The sequence below is a fragment of the Phaenicophaeus curvirostris genome, chromosome 2 (assembly GCF_032191515.1).
Source record: "Phaenicophaeus curvirostris isolate KB17595 chromosome 2, BPBGC_Pcur_1.0, whole genome shotgun sequence".
Classification (NCBI taxonomy): Eukaryota; Metazoa; Chordata; class Aves; order Cuculiformes; family Cuculidae; genus Phaenicophaeus; species Phaenicophaeus curvirostris.
In genome coordinates, this window is record NC_091393.1 from 92,995,518 (window position 1) to 93,014,580 (window position 19,063).

At 41.1% G+C, this 19,063-nt stretch overlaps 1 protein-coding gene across 2 annotated transcripts in view; it reads right to left on the minus strand.

Moving 5' to 3' along the window:
* The window catches only part of MRPS5 (mitochondrial ribosomal protein S5), a 160,842-nt gene that overhangs the window by 121,374 nt on the left and 20,405 nt on the right, over positions 1-19,063 (minus strand). For both annotated transcript variants that reach the window (XR_011337064.1, XM_069852942.1), the window contains exons 6-8: positions 9,135-9,225; positions 1,437-1,483; positions 306-363 (exon numbers count right to left, since the gene is read on the minus strand). Coding sequence is in view for 1 of the 2 variants with exons in the window: in XM_069852942.1 (XP_069709043.1) it covers positions 306-363; positions 1,437-1,483; positions 9,135-9,225 (196 nt within the window). In the remaining variant the exon portion in view is untranslated. The remainder of the gene's footprint in view (positions 1-305; positions 364-1,436; positions 1,484-9,134; positions 9,226-19,063) is intronic.

A 19,063-nucleotide genomic window follows, 5' to 3' on the forward strand; every position in this document is an offset into this window, starting at 1 on the left:
CCTGGACCTTCCTACAATCTGAGTGAATGTAAACAATGGTGATATAGTTTACACAGAGACTGACAGACTACCCACTCTGACATTACCACTGTCTAGATAAAACACTCTGAGTTTAGGATTTCATGCAGCATGCTAAAGAAACAAAACAATGCACACAAAATAATGTAGTGATACAATGCATCAGATCAGAAGGGTTTTAATTAACATCTTTGTATGCTTTGTAACTAGTTGCAACTAGTTTTTGTTTCTACATTCAGTAATTATTGAAAGTTAAAGATGGAGTCTAAAAAAACTATAATACTTACTTGTGTGGTTCTGATACAGCTCTACAAAATGTAAGCAGCGTATTGCTTTATTCTTTGCCTAGGGAACATATGCAGAAATATTTTTTCTTAATTTTTCATTCAAAGTTTTTGAAATTCACTATGTTTCAGTTAACTAGGCAGAAAAAAGGTAAGAAAGAAAACTTAAGAAAACAACTTTGCCACATCTATACTAAAGAAATGAAAATATTCTCTTTAAAGAACTGCTTGCTCCTAACAGATTTAATATTTAAAAAGATTTCTCAATATAGTAACATTATCAAAATGAATAGCTTAGTTGAGCATTACAACACAAACTAGATTAATATAGATGGACAAATAACATTTTGAAGTCTAAAGGAGCCTTAATAAGGTCATTGTGCACGTGTAAGAGAAAAATTCCTACAAACTGTGTAAGCAGTTCCTACGGTATATAGATATTAATAACAAGTGAGCAACGGGGGATAGGTATAGGCCACAGAAAAGGGAGTAGAATAAAAATAAGAGTGCATAAACAGAATCTCATTGCAGGGCAACCTCATTATGCGTGTCCAAAGAGTAACAAAGCTGGTGAAGGGTCTAGAGAGCAAATGATATGAAAAACAGCTGAAGGAACAGGGTTCATTTGGTCTGGAGAAAAGGAGGCTGAAGGGAGACCTTATTTCTCTCTACAACTGCCTGAAAGGAGGCTGCAGTGAGGTGGGCGTTGGTCTCTTCTCCCAGGTAACAAGTAATAGCATAAAAGAAAATGGCATCAAGCTGTGCCAGGAGAGGTTTAGACTGGAGATTAGGAAAAATTTCTTCACTGGAAGGATTATCAAGCACTGGAACAGGATGCCTGGGGAAATGGTAGAGTCGCTGTCCCTGGAGGTATTTAAAAGATGTGTACGTGTGGTGCTTAGGGACGCGGTTTAGTCATGGACTTGGCAGTGTCAGGTTTATGGTGGGACTCAATGATCTTAAAGGTCTTTCCTCACCTAAACGATTCTATGATTATTTGTATCAAGATGGATGATCACGTACATAGACTTAGTTCTTTGCATAGACTACAAAACATAGTGATTATTAAAAAAAAGGGGTAGGTATGAATTGTCTGTGCTTGTCATCAAGCAACAAATAATTCAATCAACATACTTTCCGTAAGGCGTTCATCCTGTCACCTGCCTTCCCCATTGCAAAACCTGCAAGACAGAAGAGTCATTTTATTAGTGAGAAATATATGAAGCAAGACCTTCTGAAAGCAAAGTGGGAAAAACAGAGAACTTCACAACCTGTTATTTCAATCCATTGCAGAGATCATATTCGGAAAATGGTACAAAAAACCCCATAGAAACCCTAGACAGTAACAGTCTAGTAGTTATGAAGACCTAACAATTAGATGCCAATTGCTTGTTGACAAAAATGAAAACAAATAAGCCTTAAGTTGCTTAAGCCTCTAAGAGCCTTTGAGACCTGCTGATTAAACAAGGGAGCAGGACAGAGCTGGCAAATATTTAAGGATGCTTTCTATAAAGTGCAAGAGCGCTCAGTCCACAGATACAGGAAATCAGGCAGGGAAGAGAAGAGACCAGCGTGGCTGAGTCAAGACCTGCCGGTCAAACTGAAGAGCAAGAGGGAACTGCACAGGCAGTACAAACAGGGACAGGTAACCTGGGAAGTGCATAGGGACACTGCCCGTTGGTGCAGGGGTAAGGTCAGGAAGGCCAAGGTGCAGCTGGAGTTTGACTTGGCAAAGGAAGTAAAGACTAACAAGAAGGGCTTCTATAGGTACGCCAATCAAAAGTGGAAGGTTAAAGAAAATATACCCCCACTGATGGTTGGGAACGGTGACCTCGCATCAACAGACAAGGAGAAGGCTGAAGTACTTAACCACTTTTTTGTCTCAGTCTTCACTGATAACTGCTCTCCTCACCCTTCCTGGGTCATTGGCCAGCAAGATGGTGACCAGTGGGGTAAACCCCCTCCCAGTGTAGAGGAGGATCAGGTTTGTGACCACCTGAGTAACCTGAACATTTATAAGTCTATGGGACCTGATGAGATGAATCCCAGAGTCCTGAGGGAATTGGCTGATGTGGTTGCCAAGCCACTCTCCATGGTATTTGAAAGGTCAGGGCAATCAGGAGAAGCCCCTGGTGACTGGAAGAAGGGTAATGATGTGCCCATTTTTAAAAAGGGCAGAAAAGACGATCCTGGGAACTACCAACCTGCCAGCCTTACCTCAGTGCATAGGAAGATCATGGAACAGATCCTCCTAGAAGCTCTGCTAAAGCACATGGAGGACATGGAGATGATTAATGGCAGCCAGCATGACTTCATCAGGGGCAAATCCTGTATGACCAACTTAGTGGCTTTCTATGATGGGACAGCTGCAGCAGCGGACATGTCATCCAGAGGAACCTGGACAGACTGGAGAAGTGGGTCTCTGAGAACTTCATGAGGTTCAACAAGGCCAAGTGTAAGGTCCTACACCTGGGACAGAGCAATCCCCGATTTCAGTATGCGATGCGGGAAGACGTGACTGAGAGCTGCCCTACAGAAGACTTGGGGGTGCTGGTCAATGAGAACCAATGTGCACTCGTAGCCCAGAAAGCCAACCGCATCCTGGGTTGCATCAAAAGAAGCATGGCCAGCAGGTCGAGGGTGGCAATTCTGCTCCTCTATTCGTCACTTGTGAGACTTCACTTGCAGTAGTGTGTCCAGTTCTGGAATCCTCAACGTAAGAAGGATATGGAACTGTTGGAATGGGTCCAGAGGAGGGCTACAAAGATGATCAGAGGGCTGGAGCACCTTCCATAAGAAGACATGCTGAGAGAGTTGCGCTTGTTCAGCCTTGAGAAGGGAAGGCTCAGAGGAGATCTTAGAGAGATCCTCCAGTACCTGAAAGGGGCCTACAAGAAAGCTGGAGAGGGACTACTCTTAAAGGCTTGTGGTGATAGGACGAGGGGGAACAGGTATAAACTGGAGAGGAGCAGATTTAGGCTTGATATAAGAATTTCTTCACCATGAGAGTGGTGAGACACTGGCACAGGTTGCCCAGGGAAGTCATGGATGCCCCATCCCTGGAGGTGTTCAAGGCCAAGTTGGATGGGGCCCTGGGCAGCCTGATCTAGTGGGATGTCCCTGCCCATGGCAGGGGGTTTGGACCTGGATGATCCTTAAGGTCCCTTCCAACCCAAACTATGCTAAGATTTTACTTTTTTTTGTTCAAACTTGTTCCAAACAACTGAACAGTGGTGACTACTTCAGCTAAAAAAAGTCATCTGCTGCTTAAAAGAAAGAAATTAAGGAAGCTGACGCATATATATCGGCTACATCTGTACAAAGAATAGCTCCAAGACCCTAGATGCAAAGGCGGAGACTGGGTTTCTATTAATGAAACAGAATGTGAAAACCAGATATAAGAGAAAAGTGCATTTGCAAAAAAATGCATGCATTTATAACAGAAAAAAAAAGACTGACGCTTTACAAGCTGCTACTTAATTCTCTGTGAGCCCTCAGGCCTACTCTTATTTACCAGGTGAACTGTGGTAGTGTTGAAGAGATTTAACAGCAGTCTTGGAGTATTTGCAGTGAGCTCAGAGCAGGGCACCAACTAACTGTACGGAATGAATAAGAGGATGTGACAACCATTTTTACAAACTCTGTAGTCCAATAATGTCAAAGTAGGTTGTATTAAAATAATTTAGCTTCAAATCAGCAGATTTAGCTTCTTGGTCCTTAAACGTTTTTGTTTGTGTCAGCTGGGGCTGTGGGTTACCTGCGTCCAAAGCCCTAATCCAAAAATCAATGGCATTGGACCCACTGGCCAACAATGACTCACTATTTTCATGCAGGCATTACCAGAGAAATGGGCTGGAAGATATCTAGGAAAAAATACCATCCTGACTGTTGTGGTTCAACAAGCAAAGAGGGTATAATCACAAGCCTGGATACGCCTGAGGAAGAAGTACACAGTTGAGAGTAGTGCCTTCTATCAGCTACCTTTTGAGACGGCTTTCTCTGTGCAAACACCATGCACTCAGAGGTTTCTGTCACTTTCTAACTCCTACACAAGAAAACGCAAGGAAACCATGCAGTTCTTTTAAACACACACAAACAGAGCACAGTAGCACTGTATTAATTCTGTGAAGTGACAAAATAGATTAGAAAATGCCAAAAATTAGTTCCCCTGGGCAACCTCAATAACCTCAATTCAATCATTCAGCACATATGGATTAAAGTGATAATCTATTTCATGAAAAACCTTTTCAAATAAGAGATAGGGAAGAATTTTTTCAGAGTAGCAAATCTTTCTGGTGGAGAGCCACACCTTCCTCTCTATGTAGATTTTTCTCCCTTTTAAACTGCAGCTAAAATTCAGCTTGAGGAATGTATCTGGACTTAAATCTTTCACATAAATGAAGTTCTGAAAAACAGCAGCTGACTAGAAATGCACCTTTCTTATTAGAGCTCCCACATATATCCCATCATCAGAGATACCAATTCTACTCATTTACATCCAAAAGGTGGATAGTCTCCATATATATTGAAAGCAGGATTTTTATACTAAAGTCATATAGCAATGGAAATGCAATTTCCTGTACTCCATCACCAATACAATACAAGCAAGATTCCCGTCTCCCGATAGAGGGAGGCATCCTCTGTTACTAGGATCATATTTTTTGGATTATTACTTCACAGATATTCGCTTTCAAAGTTTTAGTGGATTCTTCTTTTAATTCTGCACAGCTGTCACCCGTAAGCCCAACTGAGGTCCAACAAGAATTTTCATGTACACTGGTTTGTATCCACATGAGAATGTCAAGAAAAATTTAGCACATCCTCTTAAATAAAACTTATTCTACAACAAAAAAAAAGTTTTTAACTCCTCTATCTGAAAACTGAGTGAAAAATAAACCCTATTTCCTCAGTAACAGAACTAGAAGCATGAATGAAAATCATGCTGTACAGGGTGACTGCACAGTCCGTTTACGGATGCCTTTACAGTTAAGTGGTATCTTCTGTAATTCTGTCCTCAGATGCTAGCCCACAAGCTTTGGATCTGACCCAACCCAAAAGCTGGCTACTAAAAGCAAACCATATACCTTCAAATACCTTTCAGATAGGAATGGTTGGACTCCATGATCCAAGAGGGCTTTTCCAACCTGGTGATTCTATGATTCTATGATATGAAGGATGCTCAATAATTTTTGAAAATGACAACATAGAACAGAAAATCCTTGAGAGAAAATACACTTTTCTGCTAGCCTTTACAGATTTTTTAAAAAGACAGTGACAGTTTTTAGTTTGTTGGAGTTTTGTTTATTGGGGCTTTGTTTGTTTGTTTGTCTTTAAAAAGACAGTGGAAGCAACCACCACATCATGTAATGTTTGGTTTTGCTTTCTCAATATGCAATACTGTTAAGCATAATCTATCCAAAAATGTGCAATATAGAATGACCTGGCTATACAATTAGAATGAAGCACTAATATGTGCTTTTAAGTCTTGTCTAGCCTTATACGTTTTCCTTTGGTTGGCCACTTGTTTTTGGCTTGTTTTTTTTTAACTGGAACATAATCCTTTAGAAAAATTAAAAATTGCAACCATAACACAAACTAATTTAGCACTCTCTACACTGAGTTTCTCATCAACAGTAATAATCGATTCAATTAACAATTTTCTTCCAACTTTTTACTTTGCATACATCAACATAAAAAGCTGCATTAGAGTGAATTCTTTTCTGACTTTGTAAAGACCAATTCTGGACAACTCAAAGGCTCTTCTGGCCAAGACTGCTAAACATCCCACTTGAAAGAATTGTCATTACTTATTGCAGCATTTTCCAAACTTCTGGGGAAAATGAACATAGCACAAGATGCCACATATCAGTCATCTATTTCCTTGCCATGAGTGATATTACTAACATAAGAAGTAGTACCATGATATCAGCTGGGATCCAGGGCTAATTAATCCAAGTTAGATGCTGCACTGAGACGGTTTGATCACTTCTAGAGATAGCTTGGTCATCACTACTCTACAAGCATAACTGTGCTTAGAATTTCATTACAAAGAAATCATACCTTAGAATCACAGAATCATAGAATCACCAGGTTGGAAAAGACCTCTTCGATCATTGAGTCCCATCATTTCTATCTGCCACTAAACCATGTCCCTGAGCACCTCGTCTACCCATCTTTTAAATACCTCTAGGGACGGTGACCCAACCACCTCCCTGGGCAGCCTGCTCCAGTGACTGATGACCCTTTCAGTGAAGACATTTTTCCTAATGTCCAATCTAAACTTTCCCTGATGCACCTTGATGCCCTTCCCTCTTGTCCTATCACCTATCACTTGGGAGAAGAGAAGAGCACCCACCTCTCTACAACCTCTTTTCAGGTCGTTGTAGGCAGTGATAAGGTCTCCCCTCAGCCTCTGCTTCTCTGGGCTAAACAACCCCAGTTCCCTCAGTTGCTCCTCATAAGACTTGTTCTCCAGCCCCTTCACCAGCTTCACTGCTCTTCCCTGGACACGCTCCAGGACCTCAATGCCTTTCTTGCAGTAAGAGGCCCAAAACTCTTCCACAGCAGATATAAACGCGGCTAAGCCAACATCTAAACTGAATGTATCTGACCAGTATTCATTTTCCAAAATATCGCTTGTATTATAAGATCTTTCATAATCTTACCTTTCTTTTCATTTGTTCTCTTTAATTTATTGCATAGATAGCAGTTCTATGGTTAGACTTCAATTTGCTTGCTGAAGAGACCATTATAAAAACTCATCATGGAGAAAGCCTACAAATGGGTCAACCTGCAGATTACTTAATTTACACTACGAAACCAGATTGAAAGGGCCCAGAGTATTCCATTTTTCTCTAAAAAGGTAAATATAGTATTTGTAGGAAGCCCACTGTAAAGATCAACTTCTTTATTTGCATTTGTCTGTATGTCTTAAACATCCATCTTGGCGCAAAGCTGTGTGTGCTTGAGGCTTTGTGCAGTTTGGCAGCAGCACAGAAGAGAACAGGTGCTATCCCTTCCTCACCTCCTCCTCACTCCCCATACTGCTGAGCAGGTCAGTCAGGGCTCGGTCATAACACCCATAAAGTGGTCTTTGGGTTTTTTTATGATTAACTTCAATAAAGTAAGAAAGCTTCCTAATGAAGCTGAATCAGAAGGAAATTTATGGTCTTCTGATTTGACAAATTCATTACAAACTTCTGAAACAATATTCTAGCTGATACTACCAGTAAACAAGCCCTTTTTTAACTAAAAGCAGTAATACTTCCAAGGGACTACCCTGAAACTTACACAGAAGAATAAAGAAGAAAAATTAGCCAGATTTATACTAATTCTACTTACAAATACTAACATTAGCTAGAAAATAACCCATGAAAATGCACAACTGTCATGATGCCTTTTGCTGCAAAGTGGTCACTGCTGTTGGAATGTTCCGGTTTGAGGTAAAGTAGAATCAGTTTTCTAACTTCAGCTAAGTCTCAACTAAGTAACTTCATTTTCTGAAAATTAACTGCACGTTTTTCAAACAGCATTTCTCTCTAGAAGTCATAACATGGGGCACTGCTTTGTAGGAAGGCCATTGTTTATATTATTCCTATAGAAACCAAGCCATCCTCAAGCTGGTGGAAGTAAAAGGGAAGGAAAAGGGTCACACCTGCAGGGAGGGGCAGACAGGAGAGGTGATCCAGAACTGACCAACAAAGTATTCCATCCCATATGTGACACTCAGTAAAAAACTCTCTCTTCTTTGATGACTGACATCCAGTGAGGGCCTCACCTGTTTGTTTGCCCCTGATCCTGGATCTCTGGTGCCTGCTCTGCAGCATCTATGTTGACATACTCATGGGGGGCAGAGGAGGGAGCAAGGTAATTTTGTATACTTGTGTATGTTTTATTATAAATAGTACTTTCCTTATTATTATTATTGTTCCAGTAAAGCTGTTTAAGTTCTACTTTCCAACCGACAAATCTTTCATGTCCCTCTCTCCTTTACCTGGCACGGTAGGGGAAGGGAACTGGGACCACAACTGCTCACAACTTTAGCTGCTCCAGGTTGGCTGGGGGTAACCCATGACAAATGAAAATAAAACCCCAAGAACTCCAATAACATGCAAGTGATTTTCAAAATCAGAAAGATAAATCCACATCTACTGACACTTACTTCCTTAGACTTGATCTGCTCTACTAACTCAGAGCTTTGGGTTTATTTTAGTCAAGCACGGGCACCTCTGTGAAGAACACTCAGCTGAGTTTTCTTCCACCATCAGCACATGAGGACAAGGGGACAAATATTACCTGGTCCATGTCAGCCCACCTGCAATGCCAGGCACATTTTACAGAGGCCTGATTCTTTCCTCTGACTTGAAAGTAAACAGCTACAATCTGCAGCTAGGTGAAACAAATGCCAATATGTATGGTTGAATACTTTCAGGCTCTGACTTTTTTAAACATAAACAGTATCTACAGTAAAAAGAAACAAGTGTCTACAGGAAAGCACAGATGATCCCTTCTAGCAGGATCTATCAGTGGCTAGTTGTAGCCCCCTAGAGTTAAATTAAAAATGTTTTTACCAGTGGATAACATATGCTACAAGCCTAACCACATATTACTACAAAACAGAGTCCTAATTAACACATATATAATTCGATTGTAAAGCTTATTTTTACAGAAGTAACTCATTTCTTACAGGTATTTCAATATTGCCCAGTGGAAAAAAAAGGGTAAATTTTCTTTTTTTTTAAAGTATAAAACATCCCTTTAAACAACAATGCCTCCCAAAGTCCTATTACCATTAATAATTTGGCATCTTTTATATAAAAGAAATGTACATACCTGCAGCCCCTTTACCATTTCCAATAGCCACTAAGGCACGTATCGATTTTTTTCTACCTTCCTTTGCCTTCATACAAAACACATTTTTCACCTGAAGAAAAAAACACAAAGCATCTTTTTATTGCACAGTTCAACTGCTTGTTTGTTTGGGTTTTTTTTAAGAAAGCCAGTTTACCAAAAAGGAATTAGAGGTCTGTGTTCAAACCTTACAATATATACTGTCTTTGCAATATAATGCTCTAGTGCAACTAGCTTCATGTGTGATTTCCATCATGTTAAGAAACATGGAAAAAAAAAGCAGTGTCATTAGTATCTCACTGCTCCTCTCACGTTTTAACATACTTTAGAAGTGCTCTCAGCATTTGCTCAACGCAAGTAGTTGCTTTACATGGGTTAAAACTTAGGACTGAAATCTACTTGCAGGCTGCAGAAGGCAGTCTCATTACTGAAATGACAGGTACTAAAAAGAAGACATCATTTACAAGAAGGAAAGGAGAAAACGGTATCTGATTCCTGGAACTTGAAATCTTTACAGAAATTCTGCAAGAAATTCAAGCAGAGATACAAGAAAGCTTTTTTTTTTTTTTGGAGTGAGGGAACAGAACAACAACTAGGGAGACAAGTGGCTTTATAGTTAACATTCTGGAAGTATAAATTTGCTTCTGCCTCTCCTACAGACACCCCTATGTGACTATAGGCAAGTCACTTACTTTATAGTCTCCCACCTTAAACAACCTAATATGTCATCTGAGAACCTTTGCCCATCTAGTTGCTGTTTCAGTTCCTTTGGTTTTGTTTATACATTACAATATAAGTTCATTTAAACAAATACATAATTATATATTATATATAGTTTGTATACCATATATAATATATAAACTATATATTAAATAAAAAATAGAAATATATAACATACCCAATATATAAAAATATGTACATATAAAACAACACACTGTATATTGCTTGACTGTGTAAGTATTTGTGTCTCAGAATTACCAGCCAAAAGATACAATATATTTAATGGTTCATTTCTCCCCTTCCTCTCAAACGCATCTACTTTCTTGAAGCCTCAATATGAATTCCAATAATTATAACAACAATTTAACTAAACATGCACTGTTAATACATAAACAAAGTACAGCTCTCCCCTTTTCCCTATATGCAATTCTTCAGTAAGCTAGTCTGGTTGTAGCATTATATATCCGAAAGGAGAATATCATAAAGTAGTTGATCATGGCTTAAACATTCTTACTGAAATTCACAAAAAAGCCCAACCAAGACCCCACTGAAAATCAAACTGAACACCAAACAAAATCCACTGACATCACTAGGTACAGATCAGGAATGAGTATTTTTGAAAAAAAATCACCTAATTTTCATTAAAATAAAATGCTGTTAAATTCAAGGTGCAGATACATTCTAGAGAGCACTTCAAAGAAATACCAGCTTCACTAATTGCTTATTCCAAGCTATTTTTGGTTTTGCATTCTTATTGCTTACAAGAACAAGCTAAAACAAGTCCCCTAAGATGAAAGCACTTGTGGAAATAAGTCATTTGCAGAAAATAGAAAATAATGAAGAAAGAAAGAAAAGATAATAAAGCAGAACGATCTCCCCAGGACCATCACAGAATCACATAGAATAACAGAATCATTAGGCTGGAAAAGACCTTAGAGATCATCAACTCCAGCCGTACCTGTTGACTACTAAATCATGTTCTTAAGCACATGTCTTTTAAACACCTTGAGGGATGGTGACTCAACTCTTGATAACCCTTTCGGTGAAGAAATTTTTCCTAACGTCCAATCTGAACTTCCTCGATGCACTTTGATGCCCTTCCCTCTTATCCTATCATCTGTCATTTGGGAGAAGAGACCAACACCCATCTCTCTGCAATCGCCTTTTAGGTAGTTGTAGAGAGCAATAACGTGTCCCCTCAGTCTCCTTTTCTCCAGGCTCCCTCAGCCGCTACTTGTAAGACTGGTTTTCCAGCCACTTCACAAGTTTTGTTGCTCTTCTCTAGACATGCTCCAGGACCTCAAGGTCTTTCTTATAGTGAGGGGCCCAAAACTGGACACAGGATTCTAGGTACGGCCTCACCAGTGCAGAGTTCAGGGCCACACTGTTTCTGACAGAAACCAAGATGCTGTTGGCTTTCTTGGCCACCTGGGCACACTGTTGGCTCATGTTCAGTCAGCTGTCAACCAACACCCTCAGGTCCTTCTCTGCCAGACAGCTTTCCAGTCACTCTTGTAGCACTACACAGGGTTGTTGTGTCCCAAGTGCAGAACTCTGTACTTGGCTTTGTTAAACCTCAGCTCATCAATCCAGACTGTTCAGATCCCTCTGTAGAGCTTCCCTACCCTTCAGCAGATTAACACTTCCTCACAGTTTAGTGTCATCCACAAACTTGCTAAGGGTGCACGTGATCCCCTTGTCCAGGTCATTCATAAAGTTATTGAACAGGACCGGAGCCAGCACTGAGCTCTGGGGAACATCACTTGTGACCAGTCTCCAGCTGGAGTTAACGCCATTTACAACCATTCTTTGGACCCGGCCATCCAGCTAGATTTTAAACCCAGAAGATGGTGTGCCTGTCCAGGCCAGTGGTAGCCAGTTTCTCAAGTAGGATACTGTAAGATACTGTGCCAAAGGCTTTACTAAAGTCCAGGTACACTACATCCACAGCCTTTCCCTCATCCATCAAGTGGGTCATCTTGCCATAGAAGGCGATCAGGTTAGTTTGGCAGGACCTGCCTTTCATGAACCCATGCTGAGTGGGCCTGATTAAGTACTTGTACAAACTATAGTTGGCATGGTTACTGTCAAAAACAAAGGATGTGATGTTTGTAGAAATCTACTCAAGAATTATTTTTCTCCCTTTCCAGAAAACAGCAATGAAAACACATGCTCCTACACAAACCTTCCTAAAACTGCACTTGTCAGCTCTTTGTGAGCAGCTCTGCAGGGAAATATGCTCAGCCACCCACCAGAATCAGAGCTATTGCATCTCTCTTGAAGCACTGTGAAGGCCTTTCAAACATCATAATGTGCAGAGACAGCCACGGCTGCTGGAACAACAGTGATCCTCAGATTCTCACCAACACAATCCTCAGATTCTCACCACCATAGCCCTGTGTCTCCTTAAGGAAAGAAAACAGTGCTCTTCTGGAGTGCCCACAGCAATGCCCCCTTTCTGCCTTGCAAACAAAGCGTGAGGCTGAAAGCCTATCATTAAATGGCACTGAAATTAATTAACACACAATGAACAATGTGTCACTTTTAAAATATCATGAACTCCAAAAAGTGACTGAAACTAAGACACAACTCCCCCTATGTACCATGTTGCCACTCCAGCCAGATTTAAAGCCAACTTTTAAAATTCTAAAACATTCATGTTCAACCTTAAACACAGTATACCTCAAACTGTCTTCCTGTATCCATTATCCAGTGATGATAATGGAAATTCAGCTTTCTTTTGAGAGCTGAGGGAAGAACAGCATCTTTCAGATACAAAATTAAACCATCTCAAACATTTAGTAAGAGGAGAAATGGCAAGCCAGAGTTTCAAAGGCAGAGTTGCAAGTGTGGAAATATGCTACAGTCAGAGGTAAGCTACTAATGGTTATTGTGATTTCAAGTACTCACCAGCTGTTGCACTCTGTTAGGAAATGTGTAAATGCAACACTTGCCTAGAGGTTTTGGTTTTGTACAAGCAGAATGAATGACAGGCCAAACTCATTGCTCCTGGAAAGCCCTCCTTTCTAGAAATCATATTCGAGTCATGATTTCTAGGAACCTGCCACATGTAGGCCCCACTTTTGATGTTGGTACTCCTTTGCTGCTATTATGCAGAGGAAAGTGCCTGCACAGGATATTCTCTGCAGAAGGTCCTCTGGTTCCAACACTTCTCTAAGATACACAGTGATAAAATCAGAGCAGGGTGCAATGCTGAAGGAAAAGCACTTGCATGCAAGTGAGCCTAGAGAGGCTCAGCAACACAGGTAAGAGACTTGGGAAGCCAGTCACACAAAAGAATTGAGTAGCAAAAAACTGTAAAAAACAGCAAGGCCATGTTAGCTAGAGATAATTTCTGTATTAGCTTCTCTTCTCAGTGAAAACTACCAGAAGCAGAGCAGACTTGTACCACAGAGACGAAACATGTCCCACATGTTACTTAAACCTACAATACCTAAAAATCGGAAATTGCACAAACTAGCTGGAGGGCAGAAGTAGTACAACTGACAAATGAAAAGGGTGTTACATAGTTTCCCTAAAACAGCACAAACGGTGGGCATTGGAAAGGGCAGTGCTTCAGGAAAAGGCAAATTAGTATGACTTCTGCTCCAGTTACTAAGATGTGACCCTCTCAAGAACACCTAGCTAGTTAATTTGTCAGTTCATGCTTGTGTTTATTATAAGTGTTAGGACGGGCTAAATTCAATAACCCAGCAGAGGCAAGGCTGCCATAGTTCCATGCTCCCAAGTCCATCAAGTAGCAAGGTGTTGAGGGATGCCATGAGTGGACACCAGCTATCACAGCTACAGGCCCAGGACTTTGTCCCACCTGACCACTGGAATCCAGCCCAGCTAGGCTGAGAGACGTGGCTCCAGGTTCAAAAAGCAGCAAAGACAAGTATGTATCCCAGAGACACACATGCAGGACACGGACATGTCCAGTTACAGTCTTTCACAGAAAAGGCACTACCTTAAACAGCACCTACATATAGGACTTGCATAAAACCTAAGTTTAGACAGCTACATCTCTCTCCCTCTCTTCCTACTGGTAGAGACTGAAGTTCACTAGTGCAGACACAGACACATCACTCTCTAGATTCACAAGCACATGCACATTTGCAGATACCCTAAATACCAGCATGGCTCCCCTTCCCATCTCATACCCCTGCCCAGGTCCTCTTACCTGTTTCATGGATCTTCTGCTTGACAGCCAGTCCCACTTGGTCTTCACTCACAAATGCGCAGCACTCACACACTCATCTGAAAGGCACTCCACATTCACAGGTCTCCCTGAATGCAAGCAACTGGCCCTCTGCCTGCCTGACCCCATGCCTGGAACTCAGGCTTCCTACTCACTGACTAGTCTAGCCTGAAGTTTGCTACTAAATTATACCTCCACCAACACCAGCCTTCGGGTTTGGGGAAGATACAGACCCTCATCTCCCTGCTGCCTCCACAGCAGCTAGCACCAGGCATACAAGTGGCCCTGCTCCAGGCACCAGCACTTCAGCCTGTCTTGATACACTCGCTCTGGGACATAGACCATTCCTGCACCAGTGGCTGGTGGCAAAGACCCTCATCTGCTCCAGTAGTTTGCACTGAGACCCCACTTGCTCCAGTTGCTGACATCACAAGTCAGCGGTGCCCATACCCCTAGTTTGATTGCAGTTGCTAGCCCCAGTTTCACTCACAGTTCTGTAGGACCTTACCTAGATCCAGAGCTATGACTTCCTCCCCCCTTCAAATACTGACTCTAGGACTCTCACTGTTTCCAGTGGCTGACACCACAGGCCACAGGGCACCCGATTATGATCTGGCTCCAGTTGCTGGCCCAGTGTCCACCCAATGCCAGTCCCCTCCAAGAAGTTCTTTTACTTAATCCCTGCAGACCTCACACACATATGTAACAAAGAGTGAGACAAGACAGAGACATAATTACAAAAGGATTTAATAAGAAAATAGGTTGTGGTGATCTAGCGCAGGGTTTGGTCAGACAAGCATATGGGCTGGCCCCATCTTAAATGCAGCCAGCCCCATTTATACTCTTCCTTTCTGTATATTCCTCCTTTGTTCCTCTCCAACACGTTTTGCTGCACATTCCTTCACCAGTTCATATAGCTTCAGTGACACCCCTCCAACATCCTGGACCTTCAAAGTTTGCATCCTCATCAGCTGCAAAGTAGTAGTTTGCCTGCAGCTTTTTGATAGCCCACAAATAAGCATGACTGACAAGGTTTGTTTCTTTTCTTTGCTCCCATTATGCCTGCCTCCTGGGTTTGTGTCTCTGTATATTTTGCTTACAGCTTCCCACTTTTACTTACTATCCAACTGGACCTCTATCAGATCACCTTAATGAAACAAACATTCTTACGTTCCACATGCCCTTAGCAACTAGCGTGGCTGACCAGGTTTGGTTCTCATTTACTTTGGGTGTTCAGATCAGGTTTGTGTCTCTTTATGTTAACTTGTTCTCTCTTAAAGGAAGAGATGCTCTCTCCAACTATATACCCTTTAAGAAAGCAGGGATGCAACCCTAGTAAGCACAGACATAAACACACCTATACAACCCATATACGCATGCATACACAGCAAGCCCTGCAGATCAATACAGTCCCTAACCCTAATTTAGAACTGAGTTTAATAAGAAGTCAGGACAGATTGTTCTGATTAGACACAAGTCACGGCAAGACAAGTATAGTGACCAGCCCTGCTTAACATGTGAGCCACCATTTTTATTCCCTTATCCAGCTATTTTCCCACACTTTTTTCTCCCCATATCACCCAGATTTCTCCCTTACCCTCCCTTTGGTTCTCACCCTAGGCATCCCATAAATTTTGTGTAACACTGAAATGCTCTTGCCTTGCACTCCATAATGTGTCCCCTACCCCTTGGTAGTAACCCACTCCCAGACTGTGAGGTGCTCTGGAGACCCTCATCTTGACAAATGTCAACCCGGGACCATGAGTCTGAGGCTATCCCAGTTTAGCCCCAGGAGCCAGTAGTTTTCATTCCCCTGCCTGTTTCTATGCTACTCTGGTTTGCGCAGATGAACCACTGATAGGAGGAATGCCAGCAGTGTGTTACGTGGATTCCTCCACCTGCTACTGCCTCCACACTCCTCTGTGTGTGGGCAGACAGGCCTTTTATCACATAACCTAACAATTGGTGCTCTTTCCATCTTGGTCATCAGTAGAATAAATAAAGTACTTTTCTCTTGAAGAAGAATTTGATTCAGTAGATATAACCTCTGAGAAGTGGGAAGATTAGCATCAGAGATACTGTTCACAATGCATCCATCCCCCAGGGACACAGTAAGTGAGAAATTGCAATACAGAAAATAATCTAGAGATACTGCAATATAGAAAATAATCTGGACTCCTCTATCCTTCACTCAGCAAAACAAATTAAAGTTTCTGACCAGATACTTGAACTGTTTTTTATATAGTCTGTCTCATCACAGCTCTGGGATAAACCCCAAGCGCAGTTCTCCTCCAAATAAGTAAAGAGCCCAACTTGCAGAGAAAGTATTGACTAAACCATTTTTAGAGCTGGAAGTTTTCCCCTGTCACACGTATGAAACTCCCTCTTTTACAACTCATTAGGAAAAACAACATAGCTTGAATGCCCTACTGACACAGCATGTGTCTAAATGCGGCAACATACTACAGCTCACATCTGAGTACAAATCCTTCGGATTAATCCTTCAATAATGTACGCTCAAAGCCACACTACATCTTAGGTGGCTTTGTTTCTTCTTCAAAGGATAATCATGCTGAATTGCAATTCGCTGAAAAGCTTCCGAATGTTCCAAATGCCTATTACTTCATCCATAAAGGCTAACAGGTAAAAGAGATTAAAAGATTTAATTATTAACAGAAAACGTTAAAGGTAGCATCCCTGAAGTCTTCTTTGAAGGCAGACCAAATGTCTTGCGAACTCCAAGAATATCAGAAATAAATTCTAGTGAGAGGTCAGAGCTTTGCACTATTTTCTGTGACAGGTTTTTTCAGGTGCAATCTTAAAAACTGTCCAAAATGTCACTGTCAGTCTAAAGATACTGACAATATCATCCAGGGAACAGAAAACTTCTCTGTACTTCTAAAAGCAAAATCTAGAGCTCCAGTGTCCCCAAAGTACTTCTGAGCCGGCATCTCATTTGAAGTAAATCATTACTCAGAGGGAATACATATCACATGATTTTTGAGTCAAGGATTTCAAACAATGGATCTCAGACACTGTAATTTCATGTAGCATTTCCTTTGCACAAACCTTTTTTATTGCACCCTTAGCAAAAACAACAGCAAGAAAACAATTTCCAAGGACCTACAAAAACAAAGGTTTTAGACTGCATATTAAGGAATCTCTTTTTGTCACCAGTAGCAAGTCTGCCAAGAATAATTCTGTGGTGTTAAAACAAATATGTACTCGTAGGTGGGTTTTTGCTACTTCATAGCAAGTTGAAACTATAACCCTATATTCTAATAACAATCCCCTGCTGCACTTAGGCAATTCAGACACTCTGATCCTGCTCAGATTTTGGCTAGTGCGCGCATACACACATTTCTGTGCTAAGGCCTGATGTGTGCTGGGAGCAGCTCCATTGGGTCAAACTGAGGGCAACACATAGGCAAACACAATGGCCAGAAGTTATTATGCAGCCACAGCCACCTGCAGCTTACTGTCTCCTGCAGCCATTCTCCTTGCCTACTGATTGTCTTGCAGTTTCTCCAGAATCCCCTAACTCATGGCAATGGTATAGAACAAACTTCCAGGCTGGATGGTATAAACATGTCTGCTTGTCCGAAAATATTCTGAAGTGGATCTGAGAGCAGCTGGATTTGCTGAGGCTTTCATGCTTCCCAGCGTGATACAGGTGAGATGCCCACACTGCAACAGAGGATGAAGGATGAGCACTCTTACCATTGGCAGGTAACTATTCTGCTCACAGAGAAATGAGTTGCAAGTTGCAAGTAAAAGTTATGAATTAGAGAACCTTTGAGTTAGAAACCTCAGTAATTAAGTGATGAACTACTGAACACATACATTCAACTAGTCAGTACAAAGGGGACTGAGTGCTTTTTTGATGTGTTTGTTTCCCTTCCTAGTTAAGCTCATAAAATAATGCTTAATTTACTGAGTATGTGGCCCTGAAAATCTGAGCACATGGGCAGCACAATTCACATCACGTGGAAGTTGTGCAGACCCTGATTTTTTCAATTGCTCTCTTCAGTCTTGCTTCTCCAAAGTGCCATACAATAGTTGAGAAACATGCTACACCCAAACAGGTCTCAGGCAATCAAAATAAGCACAATTGAATACAGCTGAATATCTGAAGAAAACAGGGGAGGAACAAGCAAGCGACCAAACTCACTTGATAGAAACCCCCAGCTTTAAGAAATTACAGGTTTTGCACAAAGTCTTGCCACATCAGGCTTTGGATAGGAATTGCCAATACAACTCTATTTAGCATGCCCGATCTCAAGTCAATTCCACTAAGAATAAAGTCTGTAAATACTACTGGAGGTAACAGTAAAAAAAAGGAAGAGAACATCTAGGTGAGAGTCTAGAAACTGGTGCGTTTACTACACACTATCTTGATTATAAGACAAAAGTATTTCTTCTCAAAGGCTCTCTCTAGAGTTCATCACTAACTCAATTCCTACAGAAATATCCTCGTGCTTTTCAGAATACCCTCTCAATTATCCACCTGATGCAATTTTGATTGATTCCGTCTAATAAAGAATTGGTTATTTTTACGCTGCAAGTGTTAAAAAAGATCTCTTGTCCTATCTTCTTCCTTTCTATACTCTTAGAAAGTAAAACAAACCAAACAAAGCCCAAACAAACAAAAGGTCCACATAGGCCTACAACATAAGAAAGAATGAGATAAGCCTGAAGAAAATAGCAACATGAAATGTTTTTGTATTCCGAGGACCAAAAAAGGTAATACCAATATCCTAGTACCCAACTCATGACATATGGACATAAACCAAAGCACCACTGTACTTATAACTGCAGAGAGCAACTTTGGTTTTAAGGATAGTATTGTAAACATTATGGAACTCAATATTTTTTTCATTGTTCTTTCCTTTCTTATGCAAGCTTTGTATTAAATTAGCTTGGCCTTGTGATTAATGGCATTCGGTATATGGGACACTATCCACGGATGACATGACCTTGTGTGATCTAG